This window comes from Cebus imitator, unplaced genomic scaffold (assembly GCF_001604975.1).
Source record: "Cebus imitator isolate Cc_AM_T3 unplaced genomic scaffold, Cebus_imitator-1.0 Scaffold177, whole genome shotgun sequence".
Classification (NCBI taxonomy): domain Eukaryota; kingdom Metazoa; phylum Chordata; class Mammalia; order Primates; family Cebidae; genus Cebus; species Cebus imitator.
The window spans coordinates 2756522-2780487 of NW_016107492.1; the positions used below are offsets into that span (position 1 = coordinate 2756522).

Genomic DNA, 23966 nt, shown 5'->3' on the forward strand with positions numbered 1-23966 from the left:
TTTTTGAGACAGAGTTTCGCTCTTGTTACCCAGGCTGGAGTGCAATGGCGCAATCTCGGCTCACTGCAACCTCCGCCTCCTGGGTTCAGGCAATTCTCCTGCCTCAGCTTCCTGTGTAGCTGGGATTACAGGCATGCGCCACCATGCCCAGCTAATTTTTTGTATTTTTAGTAGAGACGGGGTTTCACCATGTTGACCAGGACGGTCTCGATCTGTTGACCTTGTGATCCACCCGCCTCGGCCTCCCAAAGTGCTGGGATTACAGGCGTGAGCCACCGCGCCCGGCCCTATTCCAACCTTTTAAGAGAGGTATTATTCTCTTAGAAATCAAGGTTTATTATCTTCTCACAGATTTTTAATCCCATGCCCCCACCTTCCTGTTATTTTATATTCATATTGATAATTAAAAAAACAAACACAACTATAAATAATTAGAGTCAATTACGATGTTAAAAGATTCCAATACTTTGTCTTTTATATAATGGATACATTTCTGAGAACTTTTATAAAAACCAAGAGAGCTAAGGGAAAGGAAGAGAAAAGGAAAATGCAAAAAATAAAGGAAGAAGGATAATTAAAAAAAAATTATCTTTGATTCACACCTGTAATCCCAGCACTTTGGGAGGCCAAGGCGGGTGGATCACTTAAGGTCAGGAGTTCAAGACCAGCCTGGCCAATATGGTGAAACTCAGTCTCTACTAAATATTAAAAAATTAGCCAGGCGCAGTGGTGTGCACCTATAATCCCAGTTACTTGGGAGACTGAGGCAGGAGAACTGCTTGAACCTGGGAGGCGGAGGTTGCAGTGAGCCGAGATCACACCATGACACTCCAGCCTAGGTGACAGAATGAGGCTCTGTCTCAAAAAAACACCAAACACAATGAAAAACAAACAAAAAATTCTATTTAATTCAAATAAAAAACAAACACCAGTCACTGGAAATATCACTACTTTTTCATATGACTTACCTTGGTCTCTGTGAGTGGCCTTGACTTGGGGTTTCATCTACCCCGGGGAGACCACTGCTGGATTCAAACCTCTTTGAGGCTTCACTCCTTCTCACTAATTATGAATGAAAAAATTATGGCACAGGTGATAAATACATGAGAGTAATTTTATTTAAAACTCAAACAGCAGACATAGAGTTGTACAAATCAAATTCACAGAACCAAATTAATGACATAATGTATTTAAACTTTTTTGAGATAAATCATGCTACTTTTAAAGACAATGAATTATTATCTCCATAATAAAAAGGACTACAACATTATTTGATGAAACTGCTATTTAGTTCCGACGATACTACTGAGTAACCAGCAGCTTTTTATAATTTTGCAATTTTATACAGTATATTCTTTTTGACAACTTATATTAATATTTCAACACTACTGAAAATAATAATAATAATCATGGTTTCTTAAAAACAATTTGCTTGTTTCAGATGCCTCTTACCTTGTCTGAAATCTGATTCAGAGGAAATAACAGATGGACTTTCACTGGGGGTACTAAAGACATCACCGTGGTAAGTTTTGTATCTTCGAATTGGTTCTAAAAGGATTAAAACAAGAAGATTGGAAAACAAATTCATTAGCTGTTCCACATAAATCCAAATATTAATCTTGTGGGACTAAAACATTTTATACATTGCTTTAAATTTACCAGTCGCTGGAGTGTATTCAAATAACAGCTTCCGATTTTTCAGTTGGTGTAGTATACCGACTCAGAGCACGGACCCTGGAGCCAGACTGCCTCAATTTGAATCTCAGTTCCACCACTTTCTAGTGTGTGACCTTTGGAAAGTAATTTAACCTCCCCATGACTCCTTTTAAAATTCAGCCAAAAAGGGGGTATAATAGTGCACATCGCATAAGGTTATGAGAATTAAATGAATTAACATATGCAAAGCTTTTAGAGCAGAGTAGATGCCATGCAAGCATCATTATTACGGTTTTTGGATGTTTACTAAGTGTAATTCTCTGTTAGACTCTGTAAGGAATAGACAATCCAAAGATACAACAATCTCAAAGAATTTGAAATGTGCAAGATAAGACAAGCATCTTGATGCTTAATTTGACACAGAATGTTCAGTTCCACCAGAATAAGATGATAAGCATTTGGAAGGGGGTACTACATAGGTTTGTGCACTGTCCAAGGGGGCCGGGCCTAGGGCCAAGTGTGGATCAAAATCTAAATTCCACCTTCTAAATATTTCTGAACCATCCCCTCTTTTTCAATCCCACTGTTTCTAGCATCGAGCACTATTCATGTCACTCCTCAACTATTGCCTGTCTCCTAAATCCCTTTTCTGCAGTTTTGCTCCTCTACATGATAATTCACATTACAGAAAGTAAACTTCCCAGAAATGAAAATCTGAGCTGCCCTGAAACTAAAGTGTTCACCATACAGTTTAAAAACTTCTTAGCTTGGTATTCAAAGTATTTTATAAGCTGGTCCTCAACTACATTTATTTTATTTTTTTAGAGACAGGGTCTCACTCTGCTGCCTAGGCTGGAGTGTAGTGGTACTATCATAGTTTACTGCAGCACTGGACTCCTAGGCTCAAGCTATCTTCTCTCAGCCTCCCAAGTAGCTGGGACTAGAAGCATGTGCCACCACGCCTGGCTCCCAACTACATTTATAGCAGTGGCCCTTTATATTTTGAAGTCACAGATTCATTTGTGAGAACTGGGCAAAAAGTATATATATGGACACACACGTATATATATAATCAAAGTTTTGAGGAGTGGGAACACACACACACACACAATTTAAATATAAATTTAAAACCCAATTCAGGTAAAAGTCTTATCTCCATCAACTTCCCTAAAAAATTCTGCACTTGTGTTACTGAATTTGCAGATAATCAAAAGCATATTAACTTTTAGGTTCCTTTCTGAAAGATACTTCCTGTGTTAGAAACACTGGTCTTCCCCTTCTTTACCTGAATACTTTTTCTAACCTTTAAGAGACGCCTCTTTCTACCTAAAAGCTTCTATGACCACATAAAGGGTGAGTTAGACATTGCTTCTCTTACTTTCACATTGCCTTATGCTTAACTAATTGGAACTCTTCCACTGCTTTGTAGTTCTCTGCTTGTTTGTTTCCTCACCTAAATTATAAGCTCTCTGACAAAAAAAAATTATCTATTTTTTTTCTTTCTTTGAGACAGGGTTTCACTCTTGTTGCCTAGGCTGGAGTGCAATGGCACAATCTCGGCTCACTGCAACCTCTGCCTCCTGGGTTCAAGCAATTCTCCTGTCTTAGCCTCCGGAGTAACTGGATTACAGGTGCGTGTCACCATGTGCAGCTAATTTTTGTATTTTTAGTAGAGACAAGTTTTCACCCTGTGGGCCAGGCTGGTCTCAAACTCCTGACCTCAAGTGATCCACTGGCCTCAGCTTCTCAAAGTGTTGGCATTACAGGCGTGAGCCACTGCGCCCGGCCAAGAATTTTATCCTTTTTAGATGTACTTCTAGTATCTAGTCTAGCATGTACCTGGTACATAGCAAGCACAAAATAAATATTTTCTGAGTGAATAAATGTATATAATTGGTACATAAAGGTCACTGGTGGCCTTTAAGAGAATTATTTTCATTGCGTGATTTAGTCAGAGGCCAAATCAGAAAGGGTTAAAGAAGGACTAGATGGTAAGAATTTGAGCAAATGAGTATAGAGTATTCTTTCACGAATTTTGAGGATTGGGGAAGACAAGAAGATTTTAAAAAATAGAGAGTTTTTGTTGTTGTTGGTTTTTTGCACAGAGGAATGTTTGTGCTTGATTTTAGGTGGTGGATAATAAGCCCACAGAGTGGGAGAGACTGAAGTGGCAAATGGTAGTGGGAAAAACTGATAAAAAAACGTTGAAGGAAACAGGAGATGGAAAAAGAACACATGTGGGATGAGTAGACTGGCAAGGAGGAAAGATCTTTCCTTCTTAAAAGAAGCAACAGACAAGGGAAAGAGTGAAACAGAGGGAATTCCAAGATATTCATGTCAGAAAGTTGCATGGAAAATAAAAAAGTCTATCACCCCCTGGGAGCCTGTTTGGCTGAAGCTTGAGAAGGTTAAAGAAATTCTGCTGTGAACAATGCTGATAAAAGTCAGCAAAAAGTACATGAAAGCTTTCATGTAGCCATGAAGATGTAAGGTAGGCTAGAATACCTAAATTTTAGTGGAACCAATCAGAATTTTCGTGTGTGTGTGTGTGTGTGTGTGTGTGTGTGTGTGTGTGTGTATATGTGTGTGTGCGCGCGCGCGCGCGCGCTTGATACTGGACCCTGGGAAGTGTTTAAAGCTGAGGAGTGACATGAAGTGCATGGCAGTAGAGAATCAAGGTTGGTGAGGAGTTCTTTTTTGCTAGTCTGCAAACCTGAGGACAGTCTTCACATGATGTTATTCCTTATGTTAGAAGGTATTTAATAGAGATTCTTAACAGAAAAAGAAAGGAAAGAATAAGTGAGTTAAATTGCACCATAGAAACCAGGTTTGTGGAATCAGAACAGGGATGATGAACTGAAAATTGAGAGGTCATGCCCCAAAAAAGGATAAGAGTCATGCTGAGACAAAGCTTTAAATAAATGGGAGGAGAAAAAGGATAGATGACGGGCCACGGATTCCATGGAGAGAAAGTTCTGCCTGTTTCTAGGATAATGTTTACCTGGGGAACTAGGAATAATAAAGCAAGCCTGACTGCCTGGCTTTGTGTATGGTGAACAGAAATATCAACTAATAGTACAATCGAGTTTTAGAATTAAAAAATCAAGGTATTTACCAGTACTTTTTTTTTTATTCTAAATGATTGCATCCTACCACAGGAATAAACAATTTAAAAAAATCCTCTGGCTTATTATGAATGTAATTTGAAAGGACTGTAGAAGATGGAAAACAATCATATTATTTGATACTAATTTAAATTGAATGAATATAGTACATTATATGCAAGTTACATTTTTACCTAGGAAGAACTGCTATTTTCAAGGAACACCAAAGTACATTTGTTTTGTTATTACAGAGTCCTCATGCTAAAAATTTAAGGAACTTTTCCAAAAAAACTTAACCAAATTGCAAGCCTGGAATTGCAATATAGAGGACAATAAGACCATTAAGGCCATGGACAGGAACCAAATCTAAACAGGCAGTATGGTTTTAATATCTTACAAAGAAAAGTAGGAAATCACAATAAGCCTATTCAATAAACTGAGTAAAGAACTTTTAGTCACTTGGATGTTATGCCTTGCAACAATTTCCCACCCCATATTAAGTAATAAATGAATTTAATATTTCACAACTATTTTTGAAAAGTGGCTATACGATCATAAATAAACTTTAATCTGAATTTCCATTCTTTGGTGGCACTTTATAATTGTTCTTATATTGTTTCACATGTCCATATTCCCTCACCCTTACTACTATCCTATGTTTTATTTCTTCAGTTTACTCTGACACTACTAGTAAACGTTTTTCAATCTCTGGGTTCCTTCTGTAAGACAAATAAATGCAACTTTGACTAACCACTCTTAAAAACATAACAATAAAACATTTTCCCTTGATGAGCTATTGGTCTGTAAATGTTTTCAGTAATATGCCATGGGGGAGGAGGTTATTACCTTATGATACTTTACTATTTTATAGTAATAGAGCACTGGTATTCCAAAACACAAATGGGATAACTTGCTTTGCCTATTAGGGGTAGAAAGACTTCTTTTCCTTCTCTTACTGGGGTAGGGGTGGGTGTATCCATGTTAACTTAAGTAGTAGGTATTTTTTTTTTTTTTTGGTGAGCTTCTTGTGTTCTAGAGTGTGTCTTGGAAAATTTCTGAATAATAAATTTAACATTTCCAGGTGTTGTTATAAAATTATGTTTTTTACAAAGAGAATCTTGTACTGGTATATATGGAGAGGCACATTTTCTGTTTACGGGTCATCTGAGCAGAAACATTTCTTGGCTCTCTGAGATTACCTGCACATAAAAGTATCTAGTAGGCACTAACCAGATAGAAGTGATTTTCTTCTTCTGTTCTGGTCTACTGAAGAGGGGTAATATCTAATTGTAAATAAGGTATGGGACATTATTAACTATTTTTTCTTTTTAGAGGATCCAGACACAGAAACATATTTTCTATTTTTGAGTGTAAAATTCTAGCACTTTAGATTTGGTACAGATCCCAGGAATGTGGTATTAATTGGCTGATTTTTAAAAAATTATTTATTATGGAAACTTCCAAACAGACATAAAAATAAACAGTATAATGAATCTTCATGTGCCCATTTCCCAGTACCAACAAAACCTGGCTGGTATTTTAACTAGAAAGTATCAGACTATTGTTTTTTTAAACCAAAACAATGCTTCCACATACTTACAGAATATTACAAAGTTTTCTGAATGCCAAAATTCTTGAATCATATGCAATTGACCTATTAGGATAACCAAATATACATTTTATAAAATGCACATGTAGCCACCTTCATTGCCATATTATAACTATAATGGAAAAATTTTAAGCTTTCACCATTACAGTTGTTAGACTGAATTTATTTGCCTTTTCTGGGGCTGAAGATTAGCCTCAATATCTAATTTGTTGGTATGCAAATTTCTTTTCTCAGCTAGCAAATATCTAAATGAAGCATACAATGTAAAAATTAGTGTACTAGAGTGCACTTAGAATCATGATTATTCCTTATATTACTAGACAATTTCCTTCTTTTTGACTTCCTCTAAGTACTTGGTTTTCAATTACAGAAAATGAAGTTTCAGCAAAAGTTAGAAATATTAACGAGAAGAAAAGAGCAAATGGGAAGGTAAAATCAGCCTAGGTTTTGTGCCACCAAATGTGATGTCACCAAGAAAGAAGTACCAAATTGGGTATGTGTGAATAAATGTACATAAACACATAAAACATATATGAATATATTCTTTCCAAAAAACATTTGGTGCAATAGTTATGAGATAATGAAAAGAATAAGGACTAATGAAGAATGGCTTAATGAATTAAGATTTGGGCCAGTATGGTGGGTTATGCCTGTAATCCCAGCACTTTGGGAGGCTGAGGCAGCTGGGCTGATTGAACACAGGAGTTTGAGACCAACCTGGGCAACATGGTGAAACCCCATCTCTATGGGGGTTGGTGGCGGGGGGGAAGCAAAAAACAATTAACTAGGCGTGGTTGTACATGCTTGTAGTCCTAGCTACTTGGGAAGCTGAGGTGAGAGAATTGCTTGAGCCCAGGAGGCAGAGGTTGCAGTGAGCTGAGACAATGCTACATACTCTAGCCTAGGAGACAGAGCAAGACCTTGTAAAAAAAAAAATTTTTTTTTTAAAAACCAAAGCATTAAGATTTGCATAGAAGTCTAGTTATACAGATTCTATAATAATGCATACTCTGAAATTAGAAAATAATCTTTCATCTCTAGTACTATTTTACCATAATTAAGAGTATACTTTTTGTCAGAATATGAGGTATAAAAACTTAACAAATATTTTATCATCCTTTATCTGTAATCTTATCCTCTGAACAAAATTCACAGTGATTCTATTGTATTGATGCCGTTTATACAGCAACAATGAAAAGCAGTTTTTCAATAGGCAAGTGTGTTTTGCCATAAGTTCTTGACAACTAAGAGTCACAATTTCTACCACTACTTAACACAATTAGCACTTTTACCACATAAAGTTGTGGCATGCGATCATGTACACTATACTTTAAATGTTTAGGAGATCAGACTTGGATTATGAAGATTTGCATAATATTCTGGGCTTAAAGCTGTTTCAGGTGAAACATTCAAGTCTACAATTTTGACATTAAAATGAATCTAAGCCAGCACAAATTATAAGCTGAAAACACCATTTACAAGTGACACACATTCAAGCTCAGACAAGTAATATGTAGAAAGTGAGACTCAGCCAACTGCAGCAAGTATTAAATAACCACTTTTACCTTGGTATATCTTTACCTTTAATATATGACCAAAATTACAGATGCAAGTTTCAAAAAGAACTAAAATGATTGGTTTTGTGGTGCAGAACTACAAATCATTTTTAAAATCCCACATTTTAAAGGATATGGGTCCTAACAAAATATTTCAATTTTCAAACAAAGCAGAAAAACACACTAACAATATTATGTATTCATATATAAAGTGTTCTCTATTCTTCTTTTATTGGAGAATAATTTTGAGAAATAGGTGATTGTACCTTTTATGTGTTTACTAGAGTCTACTGTATTCTATATTACACCACATTGCAATCAATAGAACATTTTCTAAAATACCTTGAGAGCTAGACATAATGAATAAAATTTTTAACCTGGGCGAACAAACCTCATACAAGTGTGAATATATGTTAAAAAGTAAAGACATATGGAAAAATGCTCTGTAAACTGTTCGTCACTCAATAGATCTAAAATATATGCAGAGTAGGGATAGCAGAAAGAATGAACAGTTTCCAACTCCCTCTATGGGGGTGTTGATATAGTAGCCACATAGTTGGCTGTGACTTGGGCTAGGCTCACTGTATCACTCTTCTAGAATCTTCAAGGATTCACTGTTATGACTTCACTGTCATTTTTAAAACTTTCAAAGAGTACAGAGTTCAATAGGAAATCAATTACATTCTCTGTTGGTTGTTCTGGTTATAAGTGAAAAGTGTGTGAGCTTACTCATAGAGTTGGACAAGACAGAGGAAGAGGAGGTATGATTTCGCCTCACTACATGTATAATTTGCCAGAGAATATTGTTGTAACCCATTATCTGAAATAGTACCACTGCATATATTAAAATTCTTTAATAGCCACATTGTAAAACTTTGTTTATATTAATAAACATTTACTGAGTGCCTATCATATGTCAGGTGTAGTGGCAGACACTTAGGATACAGCTATGAATTAGACCAGGCCAAATTTTCAAGGTCTGTAGGAGGAAAGACAAACTCCTGAAAAGCAGTAATTTCAATGCAAAACAGGCCATCATCATCCTAAAGTGGGGAGGTGAAAGATTCCTGAACCGTCAATGTCTGAAAGCTTTGAGAGTTTTAAGGCAGAATGCTGTGTGAATAAAGACAAGAAGATATGAAATGGCCTATAAATATGTAGGTATGTAGGTAGGTAGGTAGGTAGGTAGGTAAGTAGGTAGATCAATCAATCAATCAATCAATCATCTATTCATCCATTCACACGTTTGTCTGTGTATGTATGCGTGTATTTCTCCACATACACACATACTCAGAACTGGGGAGGCAAGGAGGAAGGAAGGAACTGGGGAGAAGGAGAGAAAGAAAAAGCGACAGAGGGAGAGAGGGAGAAAATGAGAATGTGTACATGGTGTGGGAGTGAGGTGTGATATATGAAATGCTAAAAGATGAGATAAAAGATATAATCATGGGGAACCTCAAGTATGATGATCCAAGGAGCCAGAATTTTATCTTGTTCAGGTGATGGAATATTTGCAAATGGCTGACAGCAGAGAATAAACATATTCAAACTTGCATGGCAGACAGACAAATGGAGAGATAAGGAGACTGCGATGAAACGTGGAAACAAGTTTAAAATTGCTGGGTCTTAAAACAATGTGATGATACCCATTGTTAGGAAGATCCATTTTCAATCTTTCTTAAGACATATCAGTCTGTCCTTAGAGAGTGGCTATGTTAAAGCCAAACTGGGTCTATGTGAATCATGCTATGGGTAGACTTAAATTAGGTCCCTCATTTCCAATAAAGGAGCATATTATTTCTATGAACACTGAAGTCAACATTACATCATCCAATGAAAAGTCTATATTGGTTTTACCTCTAATTTTCCCTAGGATTTCAAAATGCAACTTTATTTTTCCACTTGGATAAATCAAAAGAAAGGTAAATACATATTCTCAGTTGCATTCTGATTTAAACTAAATAATAACTTATTGCTCACCTTCTCCCAAATGGTTCTGAAGCCAGTCTTTCCTCAACTGAGTGTTGGCTTTTTATACTAACCTAATGTCATATGGGAATAGTCTACAGCTGCACTGTCCAATATTCCAGTATGGTGGCCACTAGCCACATGTAACTATGTAAGTTTAAATAAAATATTCAGTTCCTCAGTTGCACTACCTATATTGCAAGTACTCCATAGTCATATGTAGCTAGTAGCTACTAAGTTGGACTGTGCAGATATAGAATATTTCCTCCACTGAAGAAATTCTGTTGGACAATACTGGCCTAAAACAGAAATCTCTTTAAAAATCCCACCCTGCAAACACAGTAGACACTTCTTTCCTTTCTAAGGTGTTGATTCTATCTACATCATAATTTGTGTTCTTCAGAGACACAAAATATATTTGCATTTCATTTATAATCTAATAATTAAGCCTTCTTAATCTAGAAATTAAGTCATTAATACGTGAAATACATGTGATATTTGACCAATATTACAGGAAACCCCTGCTTATACTCATTTACTTCTGTTGAACTGATATAAATCAAATAAAAACATGAATATGAAAATTATTTATTTTAGCTCATGGAGTAATCTAAATAACTCAATCATGTTTTTTCCTTGCTATTCAAAGGCAAATATGGTAAAGAAATAAAAATTAAAATAGTTCATCCTTACTAGTTTTGAAATTTATAAAAGATAAGTTTTGAAAATATATATATCTCCATAAGAATTATAAGATACTAAAAGTATCACACATGATACTTGAACATGAACGTACACAATTATAAATTAATCCCTTTTCTTTTCTTAAGTGTAACTATAAGAATGCAAACTTTTAAATGCAATCTTCTCAAATGAAATATTAAGATTCCTCAAATGAGAATGGGTTCCCATACTTGAGTGTTTACATATTCTAGTTGCACAACACAGAGTCTAAGCTTTGTTCATAGGGCAGTCATGGGACAGCAAAACTAGGCTAGGACCAGAGATCACACCACTAGAAAGAAGAAAACAATATTCATTTTGATGTGAAGTATGTTGATTAACAGCCAATTAAACAAATAACACTTAACCATAGCCACTTTTGTAGAAATTTGTTTTATCTGTTCTTCATACTTTCTAGTATTGTGCAGAATGCAGAGGAGTTACAACTGTTGGAAGCCAAATGCTATTCATGATCCCCACCCAGGGTGTGGGAGTACTGCTTGTACTATACTCACAGTACTGGTTCCAAGTCAATCTCATAATCAGGAATGTACTGCCAACCCACAGAGCAATGGATAGGGCGTGTATGGTAATTACACCACAAGAAAGAAAGAGACATTTGTCAGATACTCCTATTAGAAAACAGATAAATACTCAGATCTTGGGATGGAGTTGAAGAGGTAGAAAAGAAAATACTGAGAGAAAAAAAAAAGAGATTAGACCATCCTGTTCTGAGGGTAAAAGAAAGTAGAATTAAAAGAATGACACGAAAAAGAGCAACGTCAATTTTTAAAAACAGTTACCACAAGAGAAACCTGTTATGTTTCTTCCTGCCCCTTCCCTACTGCTTTATGTATGTAGAGAACTATCTGAAAAGTATTAACTTAATAATTGCAGTAATAATCTTCTGTTTACAATTTTTCAATATCAACTACAATTTCTTTGAGATCTTTTTTGTTCCTGTCTCATTTTGTTCCCAAAGTAATGAGAGCACTCAGTGCCAGTCGCTGCTTTTTGATAATTTATGCCCTATCTTGTCAGTCATAGAATTAGTTATCTTAAAGATCCAACCATAGTAGAACCCCACCAAAATACTATCTACCACAATAGATAACATAATGCAGTTCCATCTTAACCCCTGCACTGTATGGTTTAATGCAGAAAGAACTAAAAGTGCCTCACTTTTAGCCATTATTTCATAATACTATCTTGTTTTGCTGTATTAAAAATTATGTAATTTTGTTGAGGAGAGACTTAAGTGACTTCATAGGCAGTTAGTTGAATATCCAATGTTCCAACCATGTATCTGATATGTGTCTGTTGTCTTCTTTAAATCAGGATAGCGGAGTGGAAGAATCTTATTATTGTGATCTAGAGACTTGGATTCAAAATATAGCTTTGTTATGGATTATGAATTGTGGATTATGAATTATGGATTACGAATTATAAACTTCCCTGGACCTCTGAAAATGAGCTGTTTGGTTTAAATGGTATCCAGATTCCCTCCAGTTCCAAATTCCATGATTTGAAGGTCTAGTGTCCCATATACTAGTTAGCTGGTTGTTAGCTAAAGAAATGCTGAGGAGATTATTTAGGTAAAGGATCCTTTCAAGGGGATGGGGCCTGGGTTAAGGAAAAAGCTATATATCAGAGGTTGGAGAAAAATTGTTTCTTATTAACAATAACCCTTCTTTCACACCCAAAGAACAAATTAAAATTTAGCAACTTTGTTTCTTCCAATTATTGTATCAGCTCAGGAATGTGGAACACAACTTAAAAAAAAAAAAAGTCACAGTAGTGGGAGATCCTTAGACCAATACTTAGAAAATCTATGATAAAAATCTACAATCTCCAAAATAATAAAACTCTATTATTAACTCGTTATGTGATCTTGGGTATGTTATTAAATCTTCACAAGCCCAGGAATATGTTTAGATAACATGTCCTCTAAGACCTCTTCTAGTTCTAAAATTACTGAAACCCATTAGCGACTGCCAAATTTAAAAATCACAAAAATTGTACAGAATATTTGTTTTTAAAAGTTTAAAATGCAAATATTTTAAGAAAAAAATGTGTACAATAAACTGTGTACATTAATGATATTTACTGTCTTGCTTGATTTAGCACACATAAAAGGGATCCGTGAAGCCTGTCTCTCATGAGAATTAAATGAGAAACATGGGATTTATATGATTTTTCTATTCCTTTTTCTTTGTATAGTAGCTAAAATCTCCATCTTATCAATCTGCATTTTTGTTTGCACATCTAAAATAAATTACTTCACTTTTAGAAAAAGCACTGCATAAAGACCAGCAAAGTTACTCAACTAGTGAGAATTAGTGCTTTTGAATTCTAAGCCTCTAACATTCTTTTTGAATAATGCTTTTAGTATAAAGCAAACATAATTTATTGCTACTTTCAAGTTACTATATAATAGTGGAGGTTTAAGGTAGTATAACTTCATAATAATCCAACATTTTCAGGTGTTTGTTTAACTAGGCTGTAAAATAGCCTCTGGGGGAATAACGAGTAGGTTCTTCATGAGAGAAAATGCTTTTGAAAACACTCAGTAGTTAAAAAGATTTCAGGATTGTCCTGTATCAAACAATTCAAAGCACATTTTATAGTTTTTGAAAGATTTTCTTTTGTTTGTGCATTCTGTAACAAATACAAAATTTCTAAATCTGGAAATGATATCAAATATATAGTTACGTTTTGAACAAATAAGGATCTACAAGAATTATGCATCATCTTTGCAGATAAAAAAGCGTATGTGGAAATAAGTTGGTCTGAGTTTCCTTAACACTTATATCCATGTGCATACACACATTATCTGAGAAGATAATATTACCTGAGAAGATAATAGAATCACATGCTATAATAGTCTAATATATTTTGTTATTAGTAATGAAAAGCAAATGAGATATATTAAATAGGCCATTATGGCATAATTTAACAGATTAAATATGTTTCTATTAATGTTTGATGTTTTTCCTGTTTAACTCTCAAAGCAAGGTTCAAGTGTAAAAAAAAAAATTCTCAAAGCTTCACTAATTCACATTACTACTAATTTACCAAATATTAAGACAAATAATCTTTTTAAAGTTAGATCACACATAAAAACATCAGCAATTATAATTTTATTATTACTATCATTAGAGACAGGGTCTTCCTTTTTTGCCCAGTTTAGAGTGTAGTGGCATGACGGCAGATCACTGCAGCTTCAAACTTCTCAGCTCAAGTGATCCTCCCACCTCAGCCTCCCGAGTAGCTGGAACTACAGGTGTGCACCACCACACCTGGTTAATTAAAACAATTTTTTTGAAGATATGAGGTCTTTCTATGTTGCCCAGACTAGTCTTGAACTTCTGGCTTCAAGCAATTCTCCCACTGTGACCTCCAAAAGTGCTAGGATTATAGGTGTGAGCCACCATGCCTGGCCTATAATTTCATTTTTAATATTCACATTAAAAAAAGACAGATACTACTCTGTCCTTTAAGTGTTAGAAATACTCATCTAAATTGGTACATATCTTCATTATATTTTGAAAATTTTAATGGTTTTATCTATTTGAATCATTGAAAGTTTTTTTTTTCCCTCACAATGGACAAGATTCCTTTACATAATTGTTTCCATGAGGGCATGCTCAACAGAAGGTTAGACTAAATTATTGTTCATATACTGGCTGTTGTACAACATAAAAAAAGAGATTTCTCTTTTAAGCCATAGAAAGTGCCTAATCTCTTCGTATCACAATTCTAAAAGTTGTAACGTTGTATACAAATTTCTAAATTTTTACTTCCTATCTTTGAAAATTTTCAATGAAGATTATATATAACCGTCTCATAAAGTTGGCTAATATTTTTGAAAAATTCATGTTATATAGTAACCTATATCAATTAAATATTCAATAATTTCCTCCATATTTCAAATTCTTTACTAATTTTCAACTCCTGAAATTGAAAAAAAATACAAACCTTTTACTCAAAGTAAAACAAAACTCAGAAAGTATGTTCAGCTCCAGAGCTATGCTTAAAACTTAGGTAACAGGCCAGGCCTGGTGGCTCATGACTGTAATCCCAGCACTTTGGGAGGCCGAGGCAGGTGGATCACGAGGTCAAGAGATCGAAACCATCCTGGTCAACATGGTGAAGCCCGGTCTCTACTAAAAATACAAAAAATTAGCTGGGCATGGTGGCACATGTCTGTAATCCCAGCTACTCAGGAGGCTGAGGCAGGAGAATTGCCTGAACCCAGGAGGCGGAGGTTGCGGTGAGCCGAGATCGTGCCGTTGCACTCCCGGCTGGGTAACAAGAGTGAAACTCCGTCTCAAACAAACAAACAAACAAACAAACAAAACAAAACAAAACAAAAAGACTTAGGTAACAGAGCAACAGATCTTTAGAATACTTTAAAGGAAATACATGAATAAAAAATATTACACTAGAATAATGACCTTAAAAATAAATGTGACCCTTAATTATGTCATTTGTTTTTTTGAACTAGAAAACATCTTAAAGTTGTCTTTAATAAGCTATAGCCTAGGATTTGTCTAGGAAGCAAGGGCAGCTATAAAATTTGAATCTTAAAAAAGGTACAGAATTAGATTAAAAATTCTCTCTTCTTTTCTCGTGCTTCTATTCATACTAAAAATAGCCTCTACCTATATGTCACATCTATTTACACTGAAAATAGCCTCTATCCATATGTCTTGGACATAACTTTACTCCAATTGACACATTGAGTTTTGTGTGTGAAATCAAGTATTTTTGAAACAGAGTTTTTCCCTAGAATAAGAATTTACCACTTACGAAGTTATTTTTATATTACTCACACTACTAATGTAATATTAATCACTTTATATTCATTACCTAATTAACCTATTTTGAGAAACCTATTTTATAGATGGAGTAATTTAGACTTGGAGAGATGAAGCCCAAGTAAAGACCACATAGTTACTAGTGGAGGAAACTAATTCAAACTGAGGCTGACTCTATAAACCTAAAGTGTGCTATGATTCAAAGCTTTATTCCAGACAAAGTAAATTATAATCTCCTATAGTTCTGTTGCAACACTTGTTTTTTGAAGCTGGTAGTTTGGGAAGCAATGCACCATAACCCTGCCATTCTGCTTCTCTAGCATTGCCAGTTATGATGGACTGCTTCTTGTTTTCAGAAACCAGTCATTTACTGAAGCCTCCCATGAGACAGCGCACGAGTGCACAGTAGAGGGCACAGTGGAGAATTTAAGCTAAAAGAAGTAGAAAACATGCCTCCTGCCTTTGATAAGCTTGCAATCTAAAAATATACTACCTCAAATATTGAGAGACTATAACAAGACTGGGCATGTTTATTAGGGATGACTTTGTGGAAGCAGTGTACTTTGATTAGGGTTTTGATGGAAGGGAGAACAGAAAGACCAACCCGTACAAAGGTTTGGTAGTGAAAATAAGACTTGTAGAATGATTTAATAACCCTTCTTTATTTTGAAAAAACATTTAAAAGACTTATATTCGATTATCTCTCAAACACACACAAAATTACTAACCTTCTACATTCATGGCTTCCCTCAGAACCTGAAGTTTCTTTTGTCTCTCTCGGATTCGGTCCAAAGCACTTGATATTGCTGAGGAGGTGGGCAATTCTCGAGTGTGATATATTGGATCCATTTTCTGAGGGCCAAAGATATCCAAAGCTATACTTCCATCTGAGTATCTTGCCTCCTTTTTTCTAGGAGTAGTTGAAGTCCGCACTGTTACTGCCTCAGGGTGACAATGACGATATGTGCCAGTCTCTCCTGAAGAGAAGTCTCTGTCAATTGTACAAAGCAAGTCCATGGATGAAGCCCAGCTCTTCTTCTTAGAAAGCACATCAATGCCAGGGATGGCTTTTTTTTCTGGGCTACTAGTTTTGAACTGGTAAGGGGAGCATGTATTTTCAGAATCTTCATGTCCAGAATTATCTGATAAAATGTCCTTGAAATAATCCTTCTCATCTTGTGAATCTCTGATGGACAGAAATCCCATAGATTTACTAAGCCCTTTGTTAAGAAAGGTTGGATGAGAGAGTGGAGCCTTTTGTATGTCTAGTACATCAGAAGTAGAGCTTCTTCCTGGAATGATAAGAATCTATCATGTATGCACAGAATTTTAAGAAAATAAATGGGAATGTAATCCGCTATTAACAATGAAAGCGGTGTCAATTTTCTAAATGATCCAAATGGAAGATCAGAGGTGAAATGGGATGGTGGTGATGGTGATAATGGAAGAGGAAAGAGATGTTACATTTGCATAACTTTTCACAGTTTATTATCTCTTATCTAATAAAATCAATAAACGAATTACATTTTGAGTGATATTATTTTATATTCATCAAAGGTGGATTATTTGGTTTAAAAAAGCAGACCAAAGTTTCTGATACTATTCAGTTTAGAAGAATATTCATTATCCAAGAAATTATTTGGAGGCAATAACAGAATGTATTTACTACTTTAACTTCTGAAGGCATAACAAATATATGTCATATCAGTATAAAGTCCTGGTATATTCTGAACTTCTGAATAAATACACTTAAGGAAGAAAGAAACAATTCCTGCTATATTCTGGATAGAAACAGGATTGTAGCATTTGGAATTCTTAAGTATCAAGGTTTTATTATAATTAGGTATGTTTTCAGAAAACTTTATTGTGTTTGAAATCCAAATAATTTGATTGTGTTTAAGTTATGAAAGAAACAATTTTTCCATGGCAGACCCTCATGCACTAATAAAGTTTTTTCCTCTAGAACATAATTTACTATTATTTGTCAATTGTAATAAAGTATCAACTCTTATTCTTTAGTCCTTGATGTAGTTAAAATCAATACTTATTCTACTTTTTCTTAAAGGTAGTAGTAGTGTATAAATGTGACATACACCAAAAATGTCCATCCAGTAATTAATTTTGTGAATCCATAGATTCAACAACAAAAAGTCATATATGTCCACTAGTGAAAAAAGAAATGTAGGTAAATACTTTATAGTTACTAACTCAATAGCCCATAAACACTGAAGATTTCCTGTGCTACCTTCTGTGATCTTTTTAATATTCTACCCACTATATAATGACTAAAACCTGCTTAATAATAAATTGCTTGTTTATTTAAAGACATCAATTGCCTCTTCAGTGTAACAACTATAAGCTTTAATTCTCTCAAAACAAATTTTACCTTAAAAAAATCTTTAAAAAGAGAATTCATTTCAGAATGGCAGCAAATAATTGATTAAGATTAAAACATTGTGCTTTTATTGTACCTCATCTTCCCCTGAATCTACTCAAGTGTAAATAAGGATTACATCTATATTTGGGGCACAACATATAAAGAACACCAAGAAATATACCATACCACATCCAGACACAGATTGTCACAGACTCCAGCTTCTAATCTAAGATAATTTGAAAACTGATAAATATATGTCTGTGTTATAGTATTTTAGAGGTAAGTTATATTCTTAAAAACCACATTTTGGAACTAATTAATTTAAAATTTTATTATATAGAGAACAGAGATATTCTTGAAAATTGATAGAACACATTAGATTTAAAAAAAGAAAAGAAAAGATTCAGGATCATAAACCATAGATAGATGAACTCAACCATCTGCCTTATTCTGCTGTCTTTACTACCAAAGTAGTAGTTTCCCAAGTAATCAAAACTTGGAAAAGCACCAAACAAGTGGGTATTTGGCAATACCATAAATTCATAGTCAACCACTTTGTACAAGCAATATCATGTGTTAATAGTAAGTCTGTTAACTTTCCATAATGACTGTTCACTTTTCCTCATTTTTCACATTTTCTACCTTAACTCCCTACTCTTTTAGCTTAAGGTGTGATCCTATCTCCAAGAAAACAGGAGCTGTTGGAGGAGAGTTTTCTCATCGTTCCATGAGTAATTCTATACTACTATGTCTACTCTTTTCTTTGTCATCTTAAAAGATGAAATTTCCTACCAGTTGAAGGCCAATCCCCAATATGTATTCTGGATTCCCCCCTCATTTTACTTTATCAAAGATTTTACTTCTTTAATTCTCTGTTGCTATCTCCTTCTATTTTCATTATTCGTCCTTTCTATTGAATATTCCCATTAGTATGTGAACATAATCTAGTATCTCCCATAGTCAAACCAAATAAAACAAAACCATTCCTCTGTTAAGCACATTTCCCCCTAGCTACTGCTATCTTCCCATTTCTTACTTCCCATTCATTATTCTACCCACTTTAATCAGCTTCCACCTACTCCATACATTAGCAATTCTCATTAGGTATGGCCAATGATTTCTGCTTGCCAAATCAGATGTACATTTTGGTATACATATTTTACTTCTCAGTAACAACTGATTATGATGACCATCCTTTACTCAATCTTTCGTCTATTTACATACCTGGCTTTCTCCTACCTGTCAGACTGCTCACTCTTAGTCTTTGGTTTTCCTTCCTTTATTAGATATCCAAATGTTGGATTTCCTTAGGTGTCAGTTTTAGAATTCCATCTACTTACTTTGTCTTTATATAATTTCTTCCATTAACAATGCTGTAATATCACCTATATGTTGGCAGCTCCCAAACTGATACGCTTAGGGAGTTCTAATCATATATAATGAAACTTCAACTTATACTTCAGAAGAACCATAACTGCAGCATGCTCAAAACTGATCTTCTGTTTTCCACATCCAAAACTGTCCATTTTTCCCCGGTCTTTCCTATTACAATAAGTGGCCCCATTATTCAACAACTGATTGTTCAAAACTAAATATAGGCACCATCCTTAAATCTTCTACCTTATTTAATCCCCATATCAAATCTATCAGTAAATGATGGTTATTTAAATTCTCAAAGGTATTTATTATTTCATGTATTCTAAATTCCACTGCCATCACCCTATTTCCAATTAACACTACTGCTTGATTAGATTGCCTCAATGGCCCTAAGCATTTTCCTTCTCAAGAATGCATAGCTTGCTAAAAGCTAAATGGGAAACAAGAAATATACTTTATTTACAAATAAAAGGTTTCACACTTGTATTCCTTGGGTAAGAGTTCAAGAACATAAAAAATCTTTGTAACAGAACACATTCCATTTATTTTAATTAAGCTGAAAAAGACTTCCTTGTAAATTACATTATATTTTAACTATTTTTGTTATATGCGATTAACATTATCCTACGTTGGATATCATCATTCACCTTTCACTTCACACAGACTCAAAAATTCACATCTCTTAGAAGTAAACTTTGAAATGACATTTCAATATTAAAAGAAGCTCCCCAAGTCCCCATGTATCCTCACAAATGTGTTCACGTGCATTAAAATAACCCCATGATATTATTGACATGCCTAAGTTCTGAAGCGGCATCATGTTGGTATAATAATAGTGTAAGTTTCCACCTTAAGCTTGACAGGAAATGTTTGATTTCTTTCTCCTCAGTGAAACTATTTTATCAGTAGTGGCAGTATTAGGTAACAAAGTAGGGGTGGACAGCTCACTAGTTTAGGCATTAGCTTCTGCGACAGATCTTGGAGGTAAGATATATGGAGAGACATTTTAAGGTCATTTACTTACAGATGAAAAATTTTATTATGTTTGAGCTGAACAATTAAATCACTAGGTATAAGGCATTATTCCCAAATTTGCTTACTTCTTTCCAACTAATTCTGTATCTCAATGCACATCCAAACATTTTCTTTATTAAAGACTGCAGTCAGGAGCCCAATAAACTAATGGTATCACCACATACAGATTTTAGGTTGGTGCACATTGAAGAAAATGTTTTACTGATAATGTACTACAAGGTTGCTTTGCTGCAATTGACCACTGACAGTTAAGAACTGGCACTGCCAAGTGTCCTAGGCATCTTAGAAGAATTACTTCTTCTTCTTCTTCTTCTTCGAGATATATATATATATTTTCAATCTTAAACTTTTAAAATTAGTGTACGTAGTTGACTATTAGCTGCTGGATGTTTCTGCCTGGTAATGGCTATAATTAGTATATTTATATTGGTTCTGTCCTTAAAATGAGGTTTTAAAATTTGTAAAAGGTAAATGAAAAGAACACTTGTGTAATACTACTTGTGTAATACTACTTCTTAGCCAATGACGGCTAAGAAGTTCTGAAGAATCCTCTTCCCTTGTACTTGATCCAAATAAGAGTATTATTTCACTATTAGGACCTTTACTTCTACTAAAAAATAGAAATGTAAACAAAATTTGGTGTATCCTGAGTGACTAATTATAATTACTCACAAATTCTCTTGAGTTTAGATATAAAGGAGATTTTATTCTTCAGTATGACTATTAGAGGATAAAATCAATGGACAATTTACTTAAGGATTTTATTTCTCTGTTAATTTTGTAAAGTCATGGCAGTCAATGCTTCCTTAACTGCATTAGAACAGAATATTAATAATAAGAGTTCTAAGGAACTATTGGAAAATAATACTAAATCTTTCTTAGTATTATAAAAACAAAATCACATAAAAGCCACAAAAATCTGTATTAAAACTTCTGATTTTTGTTGTTATAACAAGAAAATGGTCTATTAATATGAGCCAGCATGTTTTCTTTTTCATAGAACTTAATGTTTAAAATAGGCTAAACTATAGTCTCACATATTTATAGAGCTATTAAATAATTATACTACAAATACATTATATTTCAAAATCTAGTATTTCTCTAAAACCTTTTCTCATTCAATCAACAAATATACACTGAACACCTATAAAAACTAATGTACTTAATAGGTTTTCCCTATCCCCAGCATCTATATATCCAGAAAACTTAACATTTATGAATGTCCATTATGAAACAAATGTATGTATATATGCAAATGACAAATAACCTGTTATTTAAAATATGTTATCAAGTGTAGACTCAGTACAATCTCTTCATTGCTATCTTTAAAATACTATGTAACAATTAGTTTCTGAAACATTAAACCTCTGAATCATTGAAAGTAATAAAATCTAAACGGCATTTGCATTTGATAATTCTTACAATTTGATAAACTAAATATTTCAAGGCTCAACCTTTTTCTTTCTACAGATCCACAATGGAAAGGGAGATAGAATGGGAGTTGTATATACATAAATAAATATATATGAATATTTTTTATTCTTAGAAAAAATAAGCTGTCTGCAAAAATTAATAATACATTACAGTTATTAAATCAAGAAGTAACAAATAAGCAAATAAACTTCAATTACATAACATGGCCATTTAATGGTAGTAGGAAACGATAGTAGAGAACTGCTGAAAGAGGTTAGAGAAAGAATAAGAAAGAGAAATAAGAAAAGAGGTAGGAAAGGAGGAAAGAGGGAAGTGGGGAGAGGAAAGAGAGAGGGAGAAAATAGAAAAAGATAAATAAGAAAAACAACAATGTCTTTTAAATCTAATGTTTCACTTATTAAAACGTTCATTATGTCTCCCAAAGGATTCTTTCACCTTGCTATTGACATTCATCTATAAGTTTCTGTTATTATTCAATTGTAAAATAGGAGACTGAGTGAAAATTTGATCCGTTAATAAATTGCTGCTATGCTTAGTGCTAAAGTTTACACTATATACTATCTCAAATCCTAGAACAGTATATACAGATTTTTACCTATAAAAAGAAAGGGACAGAAGCACAGTATGGGGACACAAGTGTAGGAAGAAAGTATGTGCAAGGAAATATGAAAAATACTTTCAAAATTGTCACCACATTGTATTTTTTTGACCAACATATAAACTAATTATATATGTATAAGAAAAAAACATTTTCTATAGTAATTTATATCATAGCTTTCGTATTATCAGTGCAGTAATTTATTTCTAACCAGAAATAAGTTACTACACTGATGATATGAAAGCAAAAATTTCTTTTCAGAAATATAGTCTTTATTCACAATTAAAATAGAAGCACCAAGACAGGTACTTAACTGTACCATTACAAAATCACTTCCTTAGAAACAATTTTACTGCTTTTCTTTAACTTATATATTCCTTCCTCTCAGATATGAGAGTTCTGACTCTGTAAAGCATTTGGTTCAGATAGTCAAAGTCTACATTTAGTTTTCACAATTAGAGTTGCTCATAGGTTTTAAATAAGACAGCCTTTTCTGATGTTCTGATTAAATTAAAATCTTAACTTTTTAATCTATTTTACAACCTATATCAATTAGAATATATTTTATTAGAATATATTTAAGCAACTTGTACATTTACTTCTACTTAGCCCCGAGATCTAAGACGAGATCTAAAAAAGTATTTTTGTTAATGTTTAGATTATCATGATTCAATATTGCTTGATAAGAAAAGAACAAAGATAATCAGTAAAATCAAAAGTTTATTTTATAAATAAGCCAGGCTTGAAACTTAACAATGAAAAATAAATTGTCACATAAAATTATATTTACTTTTATTTCAAGTGTTTGCAATTTCCATTCATTTCTTTTTCTTTTCTTTTCTTTCTTTTTTTTTTTTTTTTTNTTTTGCTCTTTGTTGCCCAAGCTGGAGTGCAGTGGTGAGATCTTGGCTCACTGCAATCTCCGCCTCCCAGGTTTAAGTGATTCTCCTGTCTTAGCCTCCCAAGTAGCTGGGATTATAGGCACCCATCACCACGCCTGGCTAATTTTTGTATTTTTAGAAGAGACGGGGTTTCACCATGTTGGCCAGGCTGGTCTTGAACTCCTAACCTTAGGTGATCCATCTGCCTCGACCTCCCAAAGTGCTGGGATTACAGGTGTGAGCCACTATGCCCAACCTGAAATTTCCATTCATTTCTTTAAAAAAAAATCAATTTAATTATTATCATAGGATACATAATTACATTATGCTATTGACAAACAGCAAAACCACTATTCATTATTAGTTTTTATTTACTAAGTATCATATAACCTAAGGTAGTATTTGATAACTCCATGATGAAATCAATTTAGTGAGTTATTACTAGCATTTAAAAAAAAATAGTATAGAAAATATCAGAGTGCAGTAAGAAAAATGTTTTCTGAAACTTTTGTTTCAGTAGTGTTTGTTCATAAACGTGCATGTGTTTATTCAGTCATGCTTTAAAAAATATTTTTAATATGAAATACCATGATAAAGTAAATAAATGATATTATTATTGGTATACCAACACTGGAAAGGGAAATAATATACTCTGGGAATCCTAACTATATTAATAATGTTTTCTGCGTAACTTTAATGAAATTATTTTTTAATGTAGCTAGTGTTCCTGTCTATTCCCTACCTCGACTTTCTACACTTGTGTTCTAATCATAGTCTCAACTACCAGATTTCAAAGCCAGGTAAGTATAATTTTGTTAAAAAAAATGG

At 33.8% G+C, this 23966-nt stretch overlaps 1 protein-coding gene across 8 annotated transcripts in view; it reads right to left on the reverse strand.

The window, feature by feature from the left end:
• Positions 1-23966, reverse strand: part of PTPN13 (protein tyrosine phosphatase non-receptor type 13) — a 210411-nt gene that overhangs the window by 92528 nt on the left and 93917 nt on the right. For 7 of the 8 annotated variants that reach the window (XM_017545146.2, XM_017545144.2, XM_017545141.2 and 4 more), the window contains exons 7-9: positions 16165-16728; positions 1453-1548; positions 969-1062 (exon numbers count right to left, since the gene is read on the reverse strand). In XM_017545146.2, the coding sequence (XP_017400635.1) occupies positions 969-1062; positions 1453-1548; positions 16165-16728 (754 nt within the window). The remainder of the gene's footprint in view (positions 1-968; positions 1063-1452; positions 1549-16164; positions 16729-23966) is intronic. The other variant, XM_017545145.2, reaches the window with a different exon arrangement.